This window comes from Condylura cristata, unplaced genomic scaffold, assembly GCF_000260355.1.
Source record: "Condylura cristata isolate star-nosed mole 26May11 unplaced genomic scaffold, ConCri1.0 scaffold00013, whole genome shotgun sequence".
Lineage (NCBI taxonomy): Eukaryota > Metazoa > Chordata > Mammalia > Eulipotyphla > Talpidae > Condylura > Condylura cristata.
In genome coordinates, this window is record NW_004567114.1 from 30,218,018 (window position 1) to 30,234,184 (window position 16,167).

The window sequence follows — 16,167 nt, forward strand, 5'->3', positions numbered from 1 at the left end:
TATAGATATCACACATTTTCAAACGCAAGACAGAATTCCTAATTATACAATGCTGGAAAACAACAAAGTGTAACCATTATAAAACAGGATAAGCTAAACATGAAATATAGTTGGTGTGCACTCAGAGCAATTTAACAACATAGCTCTCTTAATTTCCATTTAAATGACTCAAATGAGAAATTAATGGAGAAAAGCATTCATGAAGACTCAACATTTTTTTCTAGAATTTGCATTACTATTCTTAGGGTTTTATTAGAAACAATCAGTATTTAAAATGTTGTTCTTACACAATGTATTTTATATATACATACACACACAAACACACATATGCATACATGCACACACACAGGGATGCACACATACATGTATCTATACATAAAAACATACAAAAAGGGTAGACCAAAGGGAACTTTAAAACAAGCAGCAAAGACTATTTAACGGACTGCAGTAGAACATAAGCTTCCTAAATTATTGATCAAGTAAGTTACTCACCATGTAAGCTTCATATATTAAAAAACAAAGCAAATAAGGCAAAAACCTTATCTCACTTCACCATAAGTCATATAAAATAGTTCAAATAATATCATTAAAAAATAATAAAAATAAAATATATCATAAACAAATCCATTAGGCTATAGAAAATAGTCATTGACATGTAATAAACATTAGCACTTCAAGAAAAAGATTTTAAATATAATAGTTAATGTTAGAAGAATTGTAGTTATACAGTATAACAGAAAAAAGTTATAAGAAATAGTAATAATCTGAAAATTACAGGATTATTTCTATTACATTCTAAATTCAAATTTTTCTATTCATGACGATGAAATGTCGAAATTAAATATAAATAAATTCTTATTCTAACTTTCTGTACTTTTATTCTAGGACCATATAAAGTATTGCCATTTCAAAGAAATAGCCTAGTTTCCCAGAAGAATTATTTTTAATACTGGCAATCTTCCTGTTCAATACACAAAATATAAATCTTCTGTCAGAAAAAGTTCAAAATTAAGACCTCTATACCAGGCTTTTTGTTCTGTGCTTTCTTTTCCTCTTGGATGCAGGGAACTCTAAAGACACAAAATTAAGATATGTTAGGTCTAAAAAAAGTAACTACTTGATAATATACCTTTCAACTATACAGTTGTTTAATTTATACACAGTAATAATGTCTTCAAGTAAAGCTCCAACAAGAAACCTTAAAGCAGACATTTAAATGGTTTTTTTAATAAATGGTATTACAGCTGAGAATTTATTCATGGAGACCCAGTCATCCCAAACCCTACTTAATGATCAACTACCGTGAAGTTGTGTCATGTGTGCAAGCCTTCCCCATAGCTAGCACAGACCCAGCATGCCAGATCTGAAAGTCAGGGAGGTCAGTGCCAAGAGAGGTATAAAGTGACTGAGATTTCTAGATTTTCTTGTGTTTTAGTTGTTTACTCGTCATAAAAGTCACCAACCAAAACCAAAAAGTCTAGAACTCAACATAAAACTTCAAAGGACAGTTAAATGCTAACTTAAGCAAACAAGCACTCAGATTTCTGAAGGAACAATAAACATTCCCCTGTAATTGTCTGACGTTTGCCTTTAGTATGCTTCTACTGCACCCTCTTAACCATTAGGTACCAAGCTGGTTTTCTCCTTGGCACAGACTGGTGTGGTTCATTCAACAAATACCTACTTATCTACTATGGGCCAGGCACTGTGTTCAGAACCGTGATCAAAATTAAAATGGTTCTTATATCCCTGTTGCATATATCTTTGTATCCCTGAACCTGTCTAAATGCTTACAACTCTACAGGCCCTCAATAAACACTAAATGAATAAGAATCACTAGGCAGTATTCTTAAAATACACTACATTCATTGTCATTTATGGGTTCCCAGTTACCAAGTCTAGCCTGCTATGGAACAATTTATTTTCTGTGTTATTATAATTATTACTAAGGTAACAGTTATTTATACTGCTACAAGTTATGAAAATCACAACAATGAAAGGTCTATTTAATTCATGTTGTGCAATTTACCCCTACTTATGAGATAAACTGTGTTTTCATTGGTTAAAATTATACATTTACTTGAATTTAACATAAGTATTTTTAACAATAAAATCTTTTTGAAGTTATATGCAGAAATTTGTATCTTGTGGACCTTGTGCTTTGCTAGAAATACTTTCTAAACATCCTCATGATTAGAGACACTTAATAATATGTTCTCTACCCTTTACCTCTCACCTCCACCAACCCCTGCCTTACTAAAGGACCCATTTATTGTATTATCATTTACTTTTAAGTGCTATGTTTGAAAGCATGATTAACAAAAATTATGCCAATGTGCCAAAAACATCACAAAAAAACATAGTCAATCACCATGTTCTTAATGCTATAAAGCATAACTTTTCTTTGAGTAACATGACAAAATTTTATCTGTACCTGATTCACTAGAACTTTCATTCTCCTCTTTCTCTTCTGTAATTACAGGCATACTCAGACTTAAAGATTTGTCTTCTTTCGGTACATTCTGTATGTCACCTGGGAATAATTGAAAAATTATTTTACATGAAAATATAAAATGCTAACCTTTGAGAAAAAAAATTATGCAAATAATATTATAACATAAACAACAAATATTTAAACTAAGAAGCTAAAATTATAATGGTAATGGGAAATACACATTTTAAAATATACATTTCTTGATATGTATTTACTTTGAAAATAGCCTGTTGATCTTCCATTAAAGTAAACAGAGGAAAAAGGAAAAAAAAAAACAAAATTAGACACATATCTTATTCAGTCTTTTATCATGTATAGTACAGGTTAAATCAACAGGCAATAATTGTGTGTTACTTCACCTTTATTAAATTAAGTAATCAAATGGAATCTTAAATTTAATACCCTTGTTTTTAAATGCAGACACATTCTCTTTTACCATCACATAGATACCACCAGTTATATTATTTTTCTAGTCATAATATACTACTGAATTGTCAATTTCCAAAATATTGGAGGCCTTCTATACTACATCAACCTCCTGTTGCCTGAAGAATCAAATGCATCAGGTCTCACTAAGTACATGCCTTCCATACTGCAACAGTAACATACTCCAATAACCCTTATTGCTAATTCTGCCTTATCTTCTCCACAACATTTTTACCACTAATATGTATTAATTTGTTCACCTCCTTCTACTAAAATGTAGGTTTCAGAATACAGATTTTGGATTGTTTAAACTGATGCATCCCTAGCTTTTACAAAAGTGCCTGGCACATAGTAGGGTCTTAATAAAAATTTATTTAATAATTAGAAGTGAATTCAACTATTTTAAAACACAGTATTTATCACAGAATGCTTATGTTAGCAAGTACCAGTCAGCACTGGAAGAAAGATACTAAATGAAAATTTAAACTTTCTGCTCTCCACAAATGTGTGTTAAATGGGTATGCAAATGTTAAGGCATGAGTAGGTTGCTGTAAGATGGACTTGAGTAAACTATAGCAATGATCTTCCATTTTAAACACAGTTCAAACATAATAAAATACTGATTTACCATTAAAAAATTCTATCTTGACCTGCAGAGTCCCAAGTATTGCATTGATTTTTTTAATATTATTTTCAAGATGACAGATAACCTTTCAAAAATATCTCTCCACAGCTAATCACATTTTTTAGATTTCAAATCCCTACATTTTTCAGTTGGTCACAAAATTATAATCAGTACAATCTATCCAAATTACTAATATTGATCATCCATATGAATTATTCATGATTCTTTCTTCCTTTCTTTTTGTTTTTTTTTAAAGGTTTATTTCTTGATGCATACAGAACTGGGGTACAGGTCAGAGGTGCGGGGGCGGTGAGAGGATTCACCATAGACAGAGTGGGGAACAGAACAGGCAGATCAACGAAGTCCACTGCTGAGGGGAGCAGCGGGCGGGTCAGGAGAGGTCTGTCACATCATGTGGGTCACCTCCGGGGCGGACAGGAATCGAACTCATGCTGAAGTGGTTTTAGCTTCTTAGTGCTGTGTTTTAACCCACTGCGCCACCAGGGAAGTCCCTATTCATGATTCTTTAAAGCCATATTTACAACCTAACAACAGCTATCCAACAGTATCAAGGGTAGGGTTTTTCTTTCTTTTTTTGGCATAGAAGTATGTGTGTGTGTGTGTGTGTGTGTGTGTGTGTGTGTGTGTGTGTGTGTGTGTAAGGGGGGGTGGTCTTAGATGACTCCTTACCTACCAAAGTCTAAATTTCTTGGTTCTACATTTAAGCCTGATAATAGTATAATCCTACTCTTTTTTTTTTTTTTACATTTATTTATTTATTTATGCATACAGAACTGGGGTACAGGACAGACTTATTTATGCATACAGAACTGGGGTACAGGACAGAACTGAGCTCATACACAAAAATAACTAATAAAATGTGTTATGAAGAATTCTAGTCTGACTTTATTACTACTTAGCTATATGACTTTTGGACAAGTTATGTAGTTTACATGGACCTAAATCTCATCATCTACAAAGTGATGAATCTGATATAATGCCTAGGGTTCTTTTCATGAACAAATCCCCAAAATTTAAGATAATTTATTTTTAATATTAAATCTCATAGGTTCTCCATCAAACAATATATAATCCTTTTTAATAAAGACAAGATGGTAACGGGAAGTTGTAAGTAAGATTCATATCCTCCACTACATCTCAGTATGACTTTCAAAAGTTACCTCGGGAAGATGTCTTCCTTCCTGCTGATTTCAATGTTTCTTTGTTTCTTTTTTTCCTAGTTGCTTTAATTTGTCCTTGACCAGATGCAGAATCAGAGTCAGAGGAATCAAGTCTGACTTGACGATGCCTTCTTGACTTAGATGCCTTAAGAGTAAGAAATCCAATTAACCACAATAAACCACAAAATGAATCCAACATCCAATTAACCACAATGAACCAAAAATGAAGCCAACTCACAGATTATTCAGGAAAAACAAAAAAAGACAATCAAGATAAGGACAGATTTACAGAAAAATATTTGTCCTAAAATGCTTTTCCATGATAATGGCTTGCTTAATACACGTCTTCTACATACCCTCTCTTATAACATGAAAAGTTCCCTGTATCTGTCATCACCATCTACTTCAACTGAATTAAAATGTGGCTGTTGGGAGGTAGTTGCATATTTAGGAAAGTGAGGTATAAAGGTCAATTGTTTTTTACTGCCTGAAAACCTATCCTCCCTTACTTCTAATAACATTTTATCTTCCTTAAGTAGATAAAATGAATAGAATTCATTTGTTTTTGAATAGAATTCCTTACCCCTGACTTTAAGTTATGTGATATGGCACAGATGTGATCAAAATGAGTTTTACATATTCATGGCCACTATGATTGGTCAAGAGTGGGGATATGGGCTTTCCTTATGGTGCAGGGGTTATAGACACTGTTATCAAGCGACCACCAGCCACAGTCTCATGAGTCCAATCCCTGGCAAAAGAGCTGAGCAACATGATACAGCAGAGCTCTCCTGACTCCCCCTATGCTCCCCTCAGCAGTGTATTTCAGTACAGAGGCCTTCTCTGCTTCCCACTCTGTCTCTGGTGAATCCTCTCACCCACCCCCCACACCTCTGGCCCACAGACCAGTTCTTAGTTTTTTAAATAAAACTTTAAAAAAAAAAAAGAATGGAGATATGATCTCTATAATAGAATTTTGTTGAAGCTGGAAGACAATACAAACCAGAGTTTCAAAAGTCCAGGAAAACCTTAGGGGAAAAGAAAAGTTAAGATGATGCCTCTGGAGATTACAAAGGTAGGAGTGAGAAAGGGTGGAGCAAGGGTCTGTGTGTTTATATAACCTACACAGCCTTCTTGGACTTTCTTTTTTTTTTTTTTTTTAAAGATTTATTTATTTGTACAGAACTGGGGTACAGGCCAGAGATGCGGAGGGTGAGAGGATTCACCAGAGACAGAGTGGGGTACAGAACAGGCAGATCCAGATCGACAAAGTACACTGCTGAGGGGAGCAGCGGGCGGGTCAGGAGAGGTCTGTCTCGCCATGTGGATCTCATGCGGAAGTGGCTTAAGCTTCTTTGTGCTGTGCTTTAACCCGCTGCGCCAACAGGGAGGGCCCTTCTTGGACTTTCTTAACTATGCTCATGCTTGAGCAAAAACACAAATTTAATCTAAAAGCATTGAGTTTAATCCTAAATTACCTTAAAGAAGTAACTTACCTGAACAACAACTGAAAAGGCCTTTGATTTTATTTTCGCTAATGATTCTGCCCTTTCACATCTCTGGAAGTAAAATAAATAGAAGGGTGAAAAGTTAAAACACATAAACATTAAATGAGATTATGAGTGCCCAAGTATCTGTTATCAGAAATAAAATTTGAGACGTGGCATAAGAGAAACTAACCTTTACTGGACCCATATTGGGCACAGACACACACACCACATGTTCCCAGCAGGAACCAGGATACCTTCCCCATAGCCACTAGCTGTTTCAACTCAGAATTTAAAGAATATGAACGAAAACCCTTGGTAATCGGTACCTACAATATTGCCTTATCCACAAAGATGGACAGACACAAGAAGCAGTAAATTGAAGTTTAAGCTCAAATGTCAATAAGAAGTAAGAACAACAAATTATAAAAGCCTTTTTCTGCTCCTGTGAGGACCAAGGACTTTCCATCATACTTTCTGTTCTCTGATGAACACCAATAAAAGCCTCAGCCCCAAGCTACACCCAATATGGTCTTTCACAGGGCTGCCAGTAAAGCATATTTCAGAACTTCCTGAGATATTTATGGTAATACTGGCCAAGACTCACAAAGCTTAACATATAAAACCAGTCAAACATAAAATGAAGGAGTTAACCAAACTGTCAATCCATAGGCAATCTTGAAACAAATTTATCTGACCTCTGATTTCTGGGAATTCTTGTCCCTCCTCTCTTCTCCATCTTTAACTTTTGATTTTAAGGAAGGATTCTGAAAGAGCAAAAAAGAAAGTTATATTTATCTATACACACACACAATTACAACTCAAATTAAATAAAATTAACTGCAAATCAACTATAGAATGAGAATCATTTACTTTTAATTACTGAAAAGCTGAAAGATTGTTTGAAGTTAGTGTAATTCACCACCTGATATTATAGGAATACAGGCAGATCTAGAATCAATATTTGAATCAGAAAACTAAACTGAAGATCTGTGTTGATGAAACTTGTAAGTCTGCGAACCAGTCAAGTAGGGCTTGCCATGAAGCACAAGCCCTGTCACATTGGGGAGACCACCACTTCCCCTGCTGCTTCTGCCATGAAGCAAAAGTGAGACTAGTGAGCAGACCTCTGATTTTAAAAGAAGCTGAATATCTGGACATTTTTAGTCTACAAACACTTAAATGTTGATAAATAAGTCAAATTTTTAAAACAATATTATGATCAACACTAAGTCAAACAAAGATAGCTGGCTGAATGCAGGTCTTGGCCCTGAGACTGCCAGTGTGCAACTTCTTAGAAAATGCTAAAAAGTTATATTCTAATAAATCTGTGGGACTCCAAGATGTTTATTCCCTTAATTACATTTTTGTATGCAATGAATGTAATTGTGATATGTAATTATTAATAACTGCTTACTAACATATATTATGTAATCATATGTAAAGTACATTTGTAAAGTTAATTAACATTACATACTAAGTAGCAAAGTCCGAGTTGGACTCACATACAGTGTAAATCAAAGGTGAGGTATCAATCACATACTTTTCTGTCTTTGTGCCATTGTTGATGCTCCAAAACTATGTTCTTGATATTGTCAAAAAAATCGTCCTTTATCAAACTAAGGGCTTTGTCTGGATAGGATTTATCAGTTGAAATTATATGTTTCATGTTTTGATAATGATCGTGAACATTCAGCATTTCCTGAAAGTGAAAAGATGAATCCTTTATGTCAAGTTTTGAGGAGAAACATAAAAGCAAACAAAATAAAATCATCTTCTGAAGTAATTGAGTTGATAAGGAGTAACATGCTATAGTATCTTGAAAATCCTTAACTACTTTATTAATGGAGACAACTTCTCAGAGGTATGAGTTCAGTTCAACAAACATCAATTAATACACAAAGCATGGAGAGACAATGGGGAAAAACTCATCAACATGCATTGCATTCCAATTAACTGTTATCAATTAACGGTACAATATTAATTGTATCATTGAGTATCATTACTAATAACTAAAATCATATTTTCATTTCATATGGTCACATCAAAGATATTTACATATTTCCTGATGCTCAGCTGAAAATTCCTATAAAATGACTCTCGTTTATGCCTTCACAGAGATGTGCTGCCTTTTACAAGTCCTAAAGCCCATCTACTATTCTTCATAAACTTCATCATTGCTTCAGTGATAATTCAAATTCAGCATTAAATGAAACTGAGGGTGATTTATGACATCATTTCAGGTATCACTTGTGCACTGGGCCCTTCATCCCCCAGAAACATCCAGGTAAAAGACTAGGTCTATGAATAAGTGAAAAGATAGTACATTGCAGGCAGACAAGAAATCATACAAAACCAGCACTGGAGCACAGTGTGAAGGTCAGCAGAAAGCTACTGACACACCTGTTACAGATCATCACTGCAACACCTGAGTCAGGCCTCAACTAATGTCTAGTGGATTTTAATAGGCTACTCAACTAATGTCTAGTGGATTTTAATAGAATCAACTAACATCTATTCAAGGAATCAAAAAAGGCTAAGTACTGCTCACACGTGCAGGATCTTCAGAGGAGCAAGAGTATCCAGACATGGGGAGCACCTAACTTCTTAGTTTATTATGTGCTATACTCCCATTATCTTAAACATGCAACAAAATACAGGAGAAAAACCACTAGCTAAACCAGGCTTTAAGTTTCACTTCTGTCACTTACTACATTATGACCTTGTGCAAACTACTCAGGCTGAGAATGACATCACACATTTGGTCAAAATGAATTAGTGTTAACCTAACCTCCCATAAAAGTATTAAGTGAGCCTGTACAAGAGGTCTACACAATGTCAAACACTATAAAATTAGAAGAATTAAGAAATAAAAGACAGTGCTTTACCAACCTGGACATCTAAATCCAGCATTTGCACCTTAGTGCATCTTACTTCATACAAATTTAACCTCTCTGAGCCTCAGTTTCCTCATTTTTTAAATAGGGGAAATAGTACTTCCTTTGTATGGTACCATGATGAGTGAGATAACACATGTAAAACACCTGAATATTCCACATAGGTCATTATTATTAATGTATTAAAGAAGAAACTGACTTGAAATGAAGCCATTTGCCAAAGGTTATATTTAAGTAGCAAATCAGATATTTCAGTCTATGAGTTAGATGAGACAGCTGATTTAATACCCAATTCCCTTCATTTTACTAACCATGAACCTAGAATAATGATCAAAACTCAGGTCTGCTGAAAAGAATCTTCAGACAATAAAAGAAAAGTAGATAAATATTAAAATTTAAGGATTATCAATGAGAATGGGCATAGGCTATGCCAGAACAGGAGAAATGAGATGAAAAAGGTATTGATAGAAAGCTCTCACAGCAGACCTGTAGCAAGCCAGAGATCCTATATGAAGTCAGGGTGACTTTCCACAGACTGCGCTATTCCTAGAAGATTCCAGGAAGAGGCATCTTATGGCCTGGACTTCTGGACCCTCTGAAATATAATATATATAGGGAGAGACTAGACACATACATTTATACACATGTATATTCTTTTGCTATGTGGTACATCCTGATAGAATGCTGCAGTCTTAAGAGTGGTTTTGTTTTAACCTTGGAGTAATGCTTTCTACCTGGTAAAATTCTAAATACATGTCACTACTTATCCTTGTGAAACAAGATATTTTTTTTTAGGTTTATTTTTATTCATACAGAACTGGGGTACAGGCCAGAGGTGCAGGGGTGATGAAAGAGGATTCACCAGAGACAGAGTGGGAAGCAGAACAGGCAGATCGACAAAGTACACTGCTGAGGGAGCAGAGGGTGGGTCAGGAGAAGTCTGCCACGCCATGTGGGTCACCTCCGGGGCAGGGGATGGAACTCACACTGAAGCAGCTGCGGGGGATGGAACTCACACTGAAGCAGCTGCGATTGCTTGCAGTGCAGTGCTTTAACTCACTGAGCCACCAATAAGGGCTTTTAATACTACACAACTCAAAATATTTAAGATGTTAAAGCTCTCTTAAGAAAAGCTCTTGGCTATATCCATTAACCAAATTTCCTGACTTAAAATTTTTGTTTTATCGAAATACTCATTGTTTTCAGTGGTTTTAAAATAAGCACTGCAGAAAGGATCTTAAATTGACAAATGCTGTTTAAAAATAAGTTAAAATAAAGTCACTTTAAGATCTTGTTTTATGACCTGTCTAAATTCAAATACAAATGATGGCTCCAGTATTTAAATCCAAATATCTTGAGTTCAAGTGAAGTCTTCTACAACTTTCTGTTCTCAATGTTTAAAGATTTGATATATAAATCTTAATACAATTATGATACATTGTTTTTTATAATGAGAGAAAATAGTATCCTATACTTAGTGAAAATCAGAAAAATTTTCAGTGTAACAGTGACAGTATAACCTCAATATATAGTTGACAATAAAACAACTTCTTTTAAATCAAAAGCATAAAAGCATATTTACCTCTAATACATCAGAAGTAATAAGTTTCATCACACGATCATTTGGATCTTTAAATTCTTCAGTAACTTCAGTTCGTTGAATTTTTTTCTTCATTCTATATGACAGCTATATAATAAAAGTCTTTTAAAACTGATGCCTTTTAAAGGACCATTTTGTAGTGCTGAAATATAAACTTGCAGTAAAAATGGTCTATCCCTAAACAAAAGCAGCTCTAAGTGTGTATTTATTAAATAATCCACTTTTTAATGAAATAACCCATAAGATGCCATATATACCTCTAAGTGTATATTTATTAAATAATCCACTTTTCAATGACTGAAATAACCCATAAGATGCCATATCACCTGCATGAAGATTCAGAGAAATTACATGTTTTGCCAACTAATGGCAGAACCAAAACGAGAAACTTATGTACTATCAACCTCGTATCTCAACTGTCACAAGACTGAAGAAATATTTATTTCATCAGTGGAAATTTCAACTTTCCACCAACTGACATAAAACTCCTTGGTCCCCTTTTAGTAACCTCTCTAAATGTTTGAAAAAAGGAAGAAACAAATGTAGATGTTGAATCTAATTTCTTCTCTTAACAGCTTTTCTAGAAGACAGCATCCAGACACAGTGCATCTAAAAAAAGAGACTATATTTGCAAACTATATTCTTTCCACTTTAAGGAAATTAAGGTACTTAATGGACATTGAAACAATTTCTAATTTTGAAAAAAAAAAAATTGAGGTTAACATACCAATTTCGGCATTGCTGTATAGTGAAAAGCTTTGTCTAGTCGTAACTTCCTGAAAATATAAGCTGCATCAAAATGTTGTGCATTTATCAAATCTTGCTGAAATTTTAAAACTTCATCCCAATCCTTGAGGGCAACTCTAATCTGTAAACAAGAGTAAAAAAGTTGTTACTAAATGTAAGTCTTTATGCACAAGTATATTATACTTTTAAAACAGTGGCATTGCTATCTGTCAATATGGCATAAAAATATTGTACTTATTTTGTATTTCTGCTAGGGTAAAACAAGTCACCAAGTATTACCTTTTGTTTTGGTTGACACAGTTGGGTGTTATATAATCCATACAGCAGATATAAAGCGCCAACTCTGATCTGAAAGGTATATGGAGGTAAAAAGTATCGCCAAGCCAAAGCTAATGCTTCTTTTGTAAATGTATTCTTTTCTAGATTTCTCATTCTACCACTAGAAAACAAAGAGATGCATATTATGATTCTAAGTAAGTAACTGGAACAAAAACTAGAAAAGATATATACTTGCTTAATTAGGAGTTGCTAGAAACTGGATGATTACTTATCATCCTTTCATGATCAAGCAGAAAGATCAATGTTCTGCCAAGCTTCTTATACTAAGCACAGGCATTTGTTAAGTGACTATGAAACATCCTTTGAAAGCTTCAAGCTTACTTGCTGAATTGGGAAGCAAAACAAGGGAGTTAACAATTACTAACTAAGAATATAAGATTTAACATGTTAAGATAACCATGATTATACTACAGAATAAAATACAAAAATGACATGCATTTTTAATATAAAACAGTTTTTCCCCAAGACTCAAGATTTCACCTAAACCACATATGTCCTCAAGACACCTAGATGCAAAAATAAGAAAACAATACAATGAAACCCTACCACCACCATCACCTTTCTCTTGGGCCCCACCAAACCTATAAAGCAAAATTTATCAAAGTAAAAAAAGCAGCACTGTTGCTTTATTTACACTTGGAAAGACATGGAAACAACTCAAATGCCCAAAAGTAGATGAGGTACATATACACAATGGAATATTACTCAGCAACCAAAAACAAAAAACACAAAAAAAAACACAAAAAAACAATAAACACATGACTTTTGCAGCAGCATGGATGGAACTGGAAAAGATCATGCTTAATAAAATAAGTCAGAAAGAAAAGGAAAAATACCGGATAGCTGAGTATAAAGGATCAGGCAAGAAAATAATAATGAACAACTATATACCAGAGACATTTTGTGGGGGTGGAGTGGGGAATGGGATCAAAAACGGTGGGGGGAGGGAAGTGCACTGGACTATGGTGATGACACACGAGTGATTTGGTGATGGGAAGCCCACGAAGATTACAACTGAGTTGGAAAAAGGCACAAAATGATGAAAAAATAAACTATTATATATTTAATATATTATTATATATATATATATTGTACATATATATATTAAAAGCAGCACTGTAGGGAGGTAGCCCCTGTACATTCTGAAAACCTTGGCTCTTGAAATAAAAAGTATACTAGAAGAAGGCAAAAATACCTACTATAATATTGACAGCTAAAGCAACCTTTAAAGAAAATCCACTCCTCAGTAGTCTCTATTTTAATTTTAATTTTTCTTCAGTAGCCAAACACCTGGGTAATCCTAACAAAATTTCCCTGGACTGCGACTTTTCCTAATAGGGATACAGTGAAAGATCTTAGGTTTCAGTGTCTGCTCAACCACTTATACTTTTGTGAATTTCGTGAAATTACTAACCCCCTTAAGCTTCAATTTCTTTATCTATGATACAAGAATAATAATTCCTGTTTCTCAAAGTTGTTCTATACATTAAATACATTAATTTATAAATGCATTACATGTAGTAACCAATTAAAAAATTAGTTCCTCTTCTTTCATTAACTGTACAAATAACGTTCCATCCTCTATCCCTGCAATGTACAAACTATGTAGGTTACTATTTTATATTAACATGGAGGAAAATGAGAACTTCATCTTATTCATCATAATACCAAGGATTCTTCACTTGATTATTTAGCCTTTTCAATATAATATACAATGTGCTAATAATGGATACCAAATTCATCAAGGGCCTCAAGCTGTCAAGCAGAGGGAAAGTTAAAAAGTATAATAATAAACATTTAGTAAGCATTTAGAGTGCACTTAACATATACGGGCTTATTTAATTCTCAAAACTAAATTATAGGGCATATCAGTCCTTTTTTTACACATAAGGTAACTGAGGCAAGTAGCATGCCCAAAGTCAGACGACTCTGTTTCAAATTCAGGTAGCTTGAGTGCACTACCTGTGTTCTTAACCTATACTATACTGTACTGACTTCTGAACTACACACAATATAATGTGTTAAGTTGCTAGCTGAAATAAGCGTAAAGTGCTGGGGATGGGGCAGTAAGAACACCTTATTTTAAAGGGCAAAGAAAGCCTCCCCTGAAGACTTGAGCTGTAACCTGACAGAAGAATACAGCAGGTAGGCAGATGCTGTAGCAAGAAAATTAGAGCAGGGAGACCAAGCAGCAGAGACTGAAGGGCCCAGTGGCTTGAAGGACCTAAAGTCACTTATGTGAATTTGATGCTGATATCCAGGGTAGGGGATACCACTCAATGGCCAGGCAGCAGGAAAGTGACATGATCAATTTTGCAATTTAGAACGATAACTTTGATTGTTGCATGAAAATGAATTCAGTCGGGCGGGGTGTAGCCTGCAGGTCTAGGAGAACAAAACTGGAGGAGGCCAAATGAAGATGACCCAGGTGAGGGTGGAGGCAGGGAGGACCGTGCGGCGACCAGGCATTGACACATCCGAGAAAAAACCGCAAAAGGATGCAACCGAAGCCGACACACTCCCCAGGGAAAGCGCGCAGCCTGCACACAAGTGAAGAACCGGGAGAGGAGGAGGCAGTAGCCAGTCACTCCTCAGTCCCACCCGGGTGAGGTGACGGAGAGGGAAAGGGAGCAACTTCCTACCCGTCCCCGAACCCGGAGACAGGCGCCTGGCGAACCAGAAACACCCACCAGAAGATGGCCCCGAACTTCATGCTCCTCCAGAGCTCGGAGAAGTCCTCGAACCGCACGCTGTCAGTCTCCTGGAAGCGGCTGAGCAGCGCCTCGCAGTCGGCCTGCAGGCCTGGAGGAGTCCCCATGCCGGCCACCCGCAAGCACACCAGACCCGGGTAGCGGAGCAAAGCTGGCCCAAGCACCCCTCCCACGTGACGTACGGTGAGTCGTGACGTGTAATCCGGTCCCTTTAGCTCCGCCTCAGCGTACCTCCGCCCCCGCCCCCGCCCCCAACGCAGGAGGTGTACTGCGCCTGCGTTTGCGGAAGGTTCTCGGGGCTGATCGTTATCTATGAAGTTAAGCCGCGGTCTTTTAATTTCATTGAAGAGGTTTACATATCAAGTGTCCACAGAGCGGGGAAAGGATTTTAGTATTCACATTTCGCTAGTTTCTGTAAACTGGTCTATCCTTATTTTCATGCTCTTTTGAAGTGATCCCAGAGTGATTCTGGGATAATGACTAGGGAAGAACTTTCCCTGCCTCCAATTATTCCCACGTGAAAAGAGGATTAAAGAGGGTTTACTAGGAAATGGAGTGGCTTCATTCTCTTACAGGTTCTGCCCACCTAATATGGATGGTACTTAACGCGTGACTCTCGTAACCCTGGCAGTCTTCTACCACCACGCTTGAGAAGCTGTTGTAAAGATCGTCCACCACTAACCCAACATGTCTTTGCCGAGAGTGTAAAATCTAGCAGCTTTTTTAGCATTGTTAAACAAAATTTATGAATTTAGATATCTGACTTTGGTCTAATTAATCTATTCATGAATTGAGCAGCATTCCATCTCGATAACTAAAAGGGATAGGCAAAGGTTGAAGACAGCATTTGACAAAAAGGAAAAACATATTGCACGTAAGCCACCTTCCCTCAAGATACTGCTACCTCACTGGTGTTGATTAGGAAAATCCAGGTTTATTCGCTTAGGGTTACACTTTTTGAAGGAGGTTGAAACTACAATGAGATTAGATAGTAAGTCTGAATGGGGGGGCCAAATGTCTCCCATTTAGGGACCTGTTTTGTTTTTGCTTTTTTAATTTTAAAAGCAGTCTCTATATTGTCTATATATCTAACAAAACCATCGCTTTAGAAAGGTCAGTTTTGCAACAGTACAATGTGGTGGGGATGGGACACACTGGGGCAGAAGACACTGAGGCAAGAACTGATGAGACAGACAGTATTAGTGTACATATAGAAAAGGGGGATAAGCAATAGCTATTGAGTCACAAATTCAATGATACTAAATCATTATTGTTTAGGTGTGATAATAGCATTGTGGTTCTGTAAAAAGTTTAAGAGCTATAAACTGAATTATCTGCAAATGAATTTATATGCTATCTGGAATTTGCTTCAACATTATGGTGGTGGATGTGTAAAGGTGTAGATGAAAAAGCTGTTAACATGATGGTAAGTGCTAGTATTGTGTTTGATGCTGTGATAAGATGTCCCCGTATCCCAGGAATGAAAGATTTCCAGGATGGTGGTCCTCAGTTGTCAGTGTTCTTGGGGAATTTCTAGGCTGAAGACATCAACCTCACTAAAAGGCATGTCTTTTTGTGTGGGTAGCTCCAGATGACTGTATGGTATAGGAGTATAAACACCCCATCATTCCCTGTAACTTAACTCTCAAGGCCTATCCCA

At 35.9% G+C, this 16,167-nt stretch overlaps 1 protein-coding gene across 1 annotated transcript; it reads right to left on the reverse strand.

The window, feature by feature from the left end:
• Positions 1-836: 836 nt before the first annotated feature.
• SNAPC1 (small nuclear RNA activating complex, polypeptide 1, 43kDa) lies at positions 837-14,662 on the reverse strand. The gene is made up of 10 exons (XM_004682084.2): positions 14,487-14,662; positions 11,737-11,896; positions 11,438-11,578; positions 10,693-10,797; positions 7,757-7,915; positions 6,912-6,980; positions 6,223-6,285; positions 4,727-4,871; positions 2,435-2,533; positions 837-1,070 (listed from the first exon to the last, which is right to left on the reverse strand). The coding sequence occupies exons 1-10, from the start codon at positions 14,612-14,614 to the stop codon at positions 1,018-1,020; spliced, it is 1,122 nt and encodes a 373-aa protein (XP_004682141.1). The 5' UTR covers positions 14,615-14,662; the 3' UTR covers positions 837-1,017.
• Between the last annotated feature and the right edge of the window lie 1,505 nt (positions 14,663-16,167).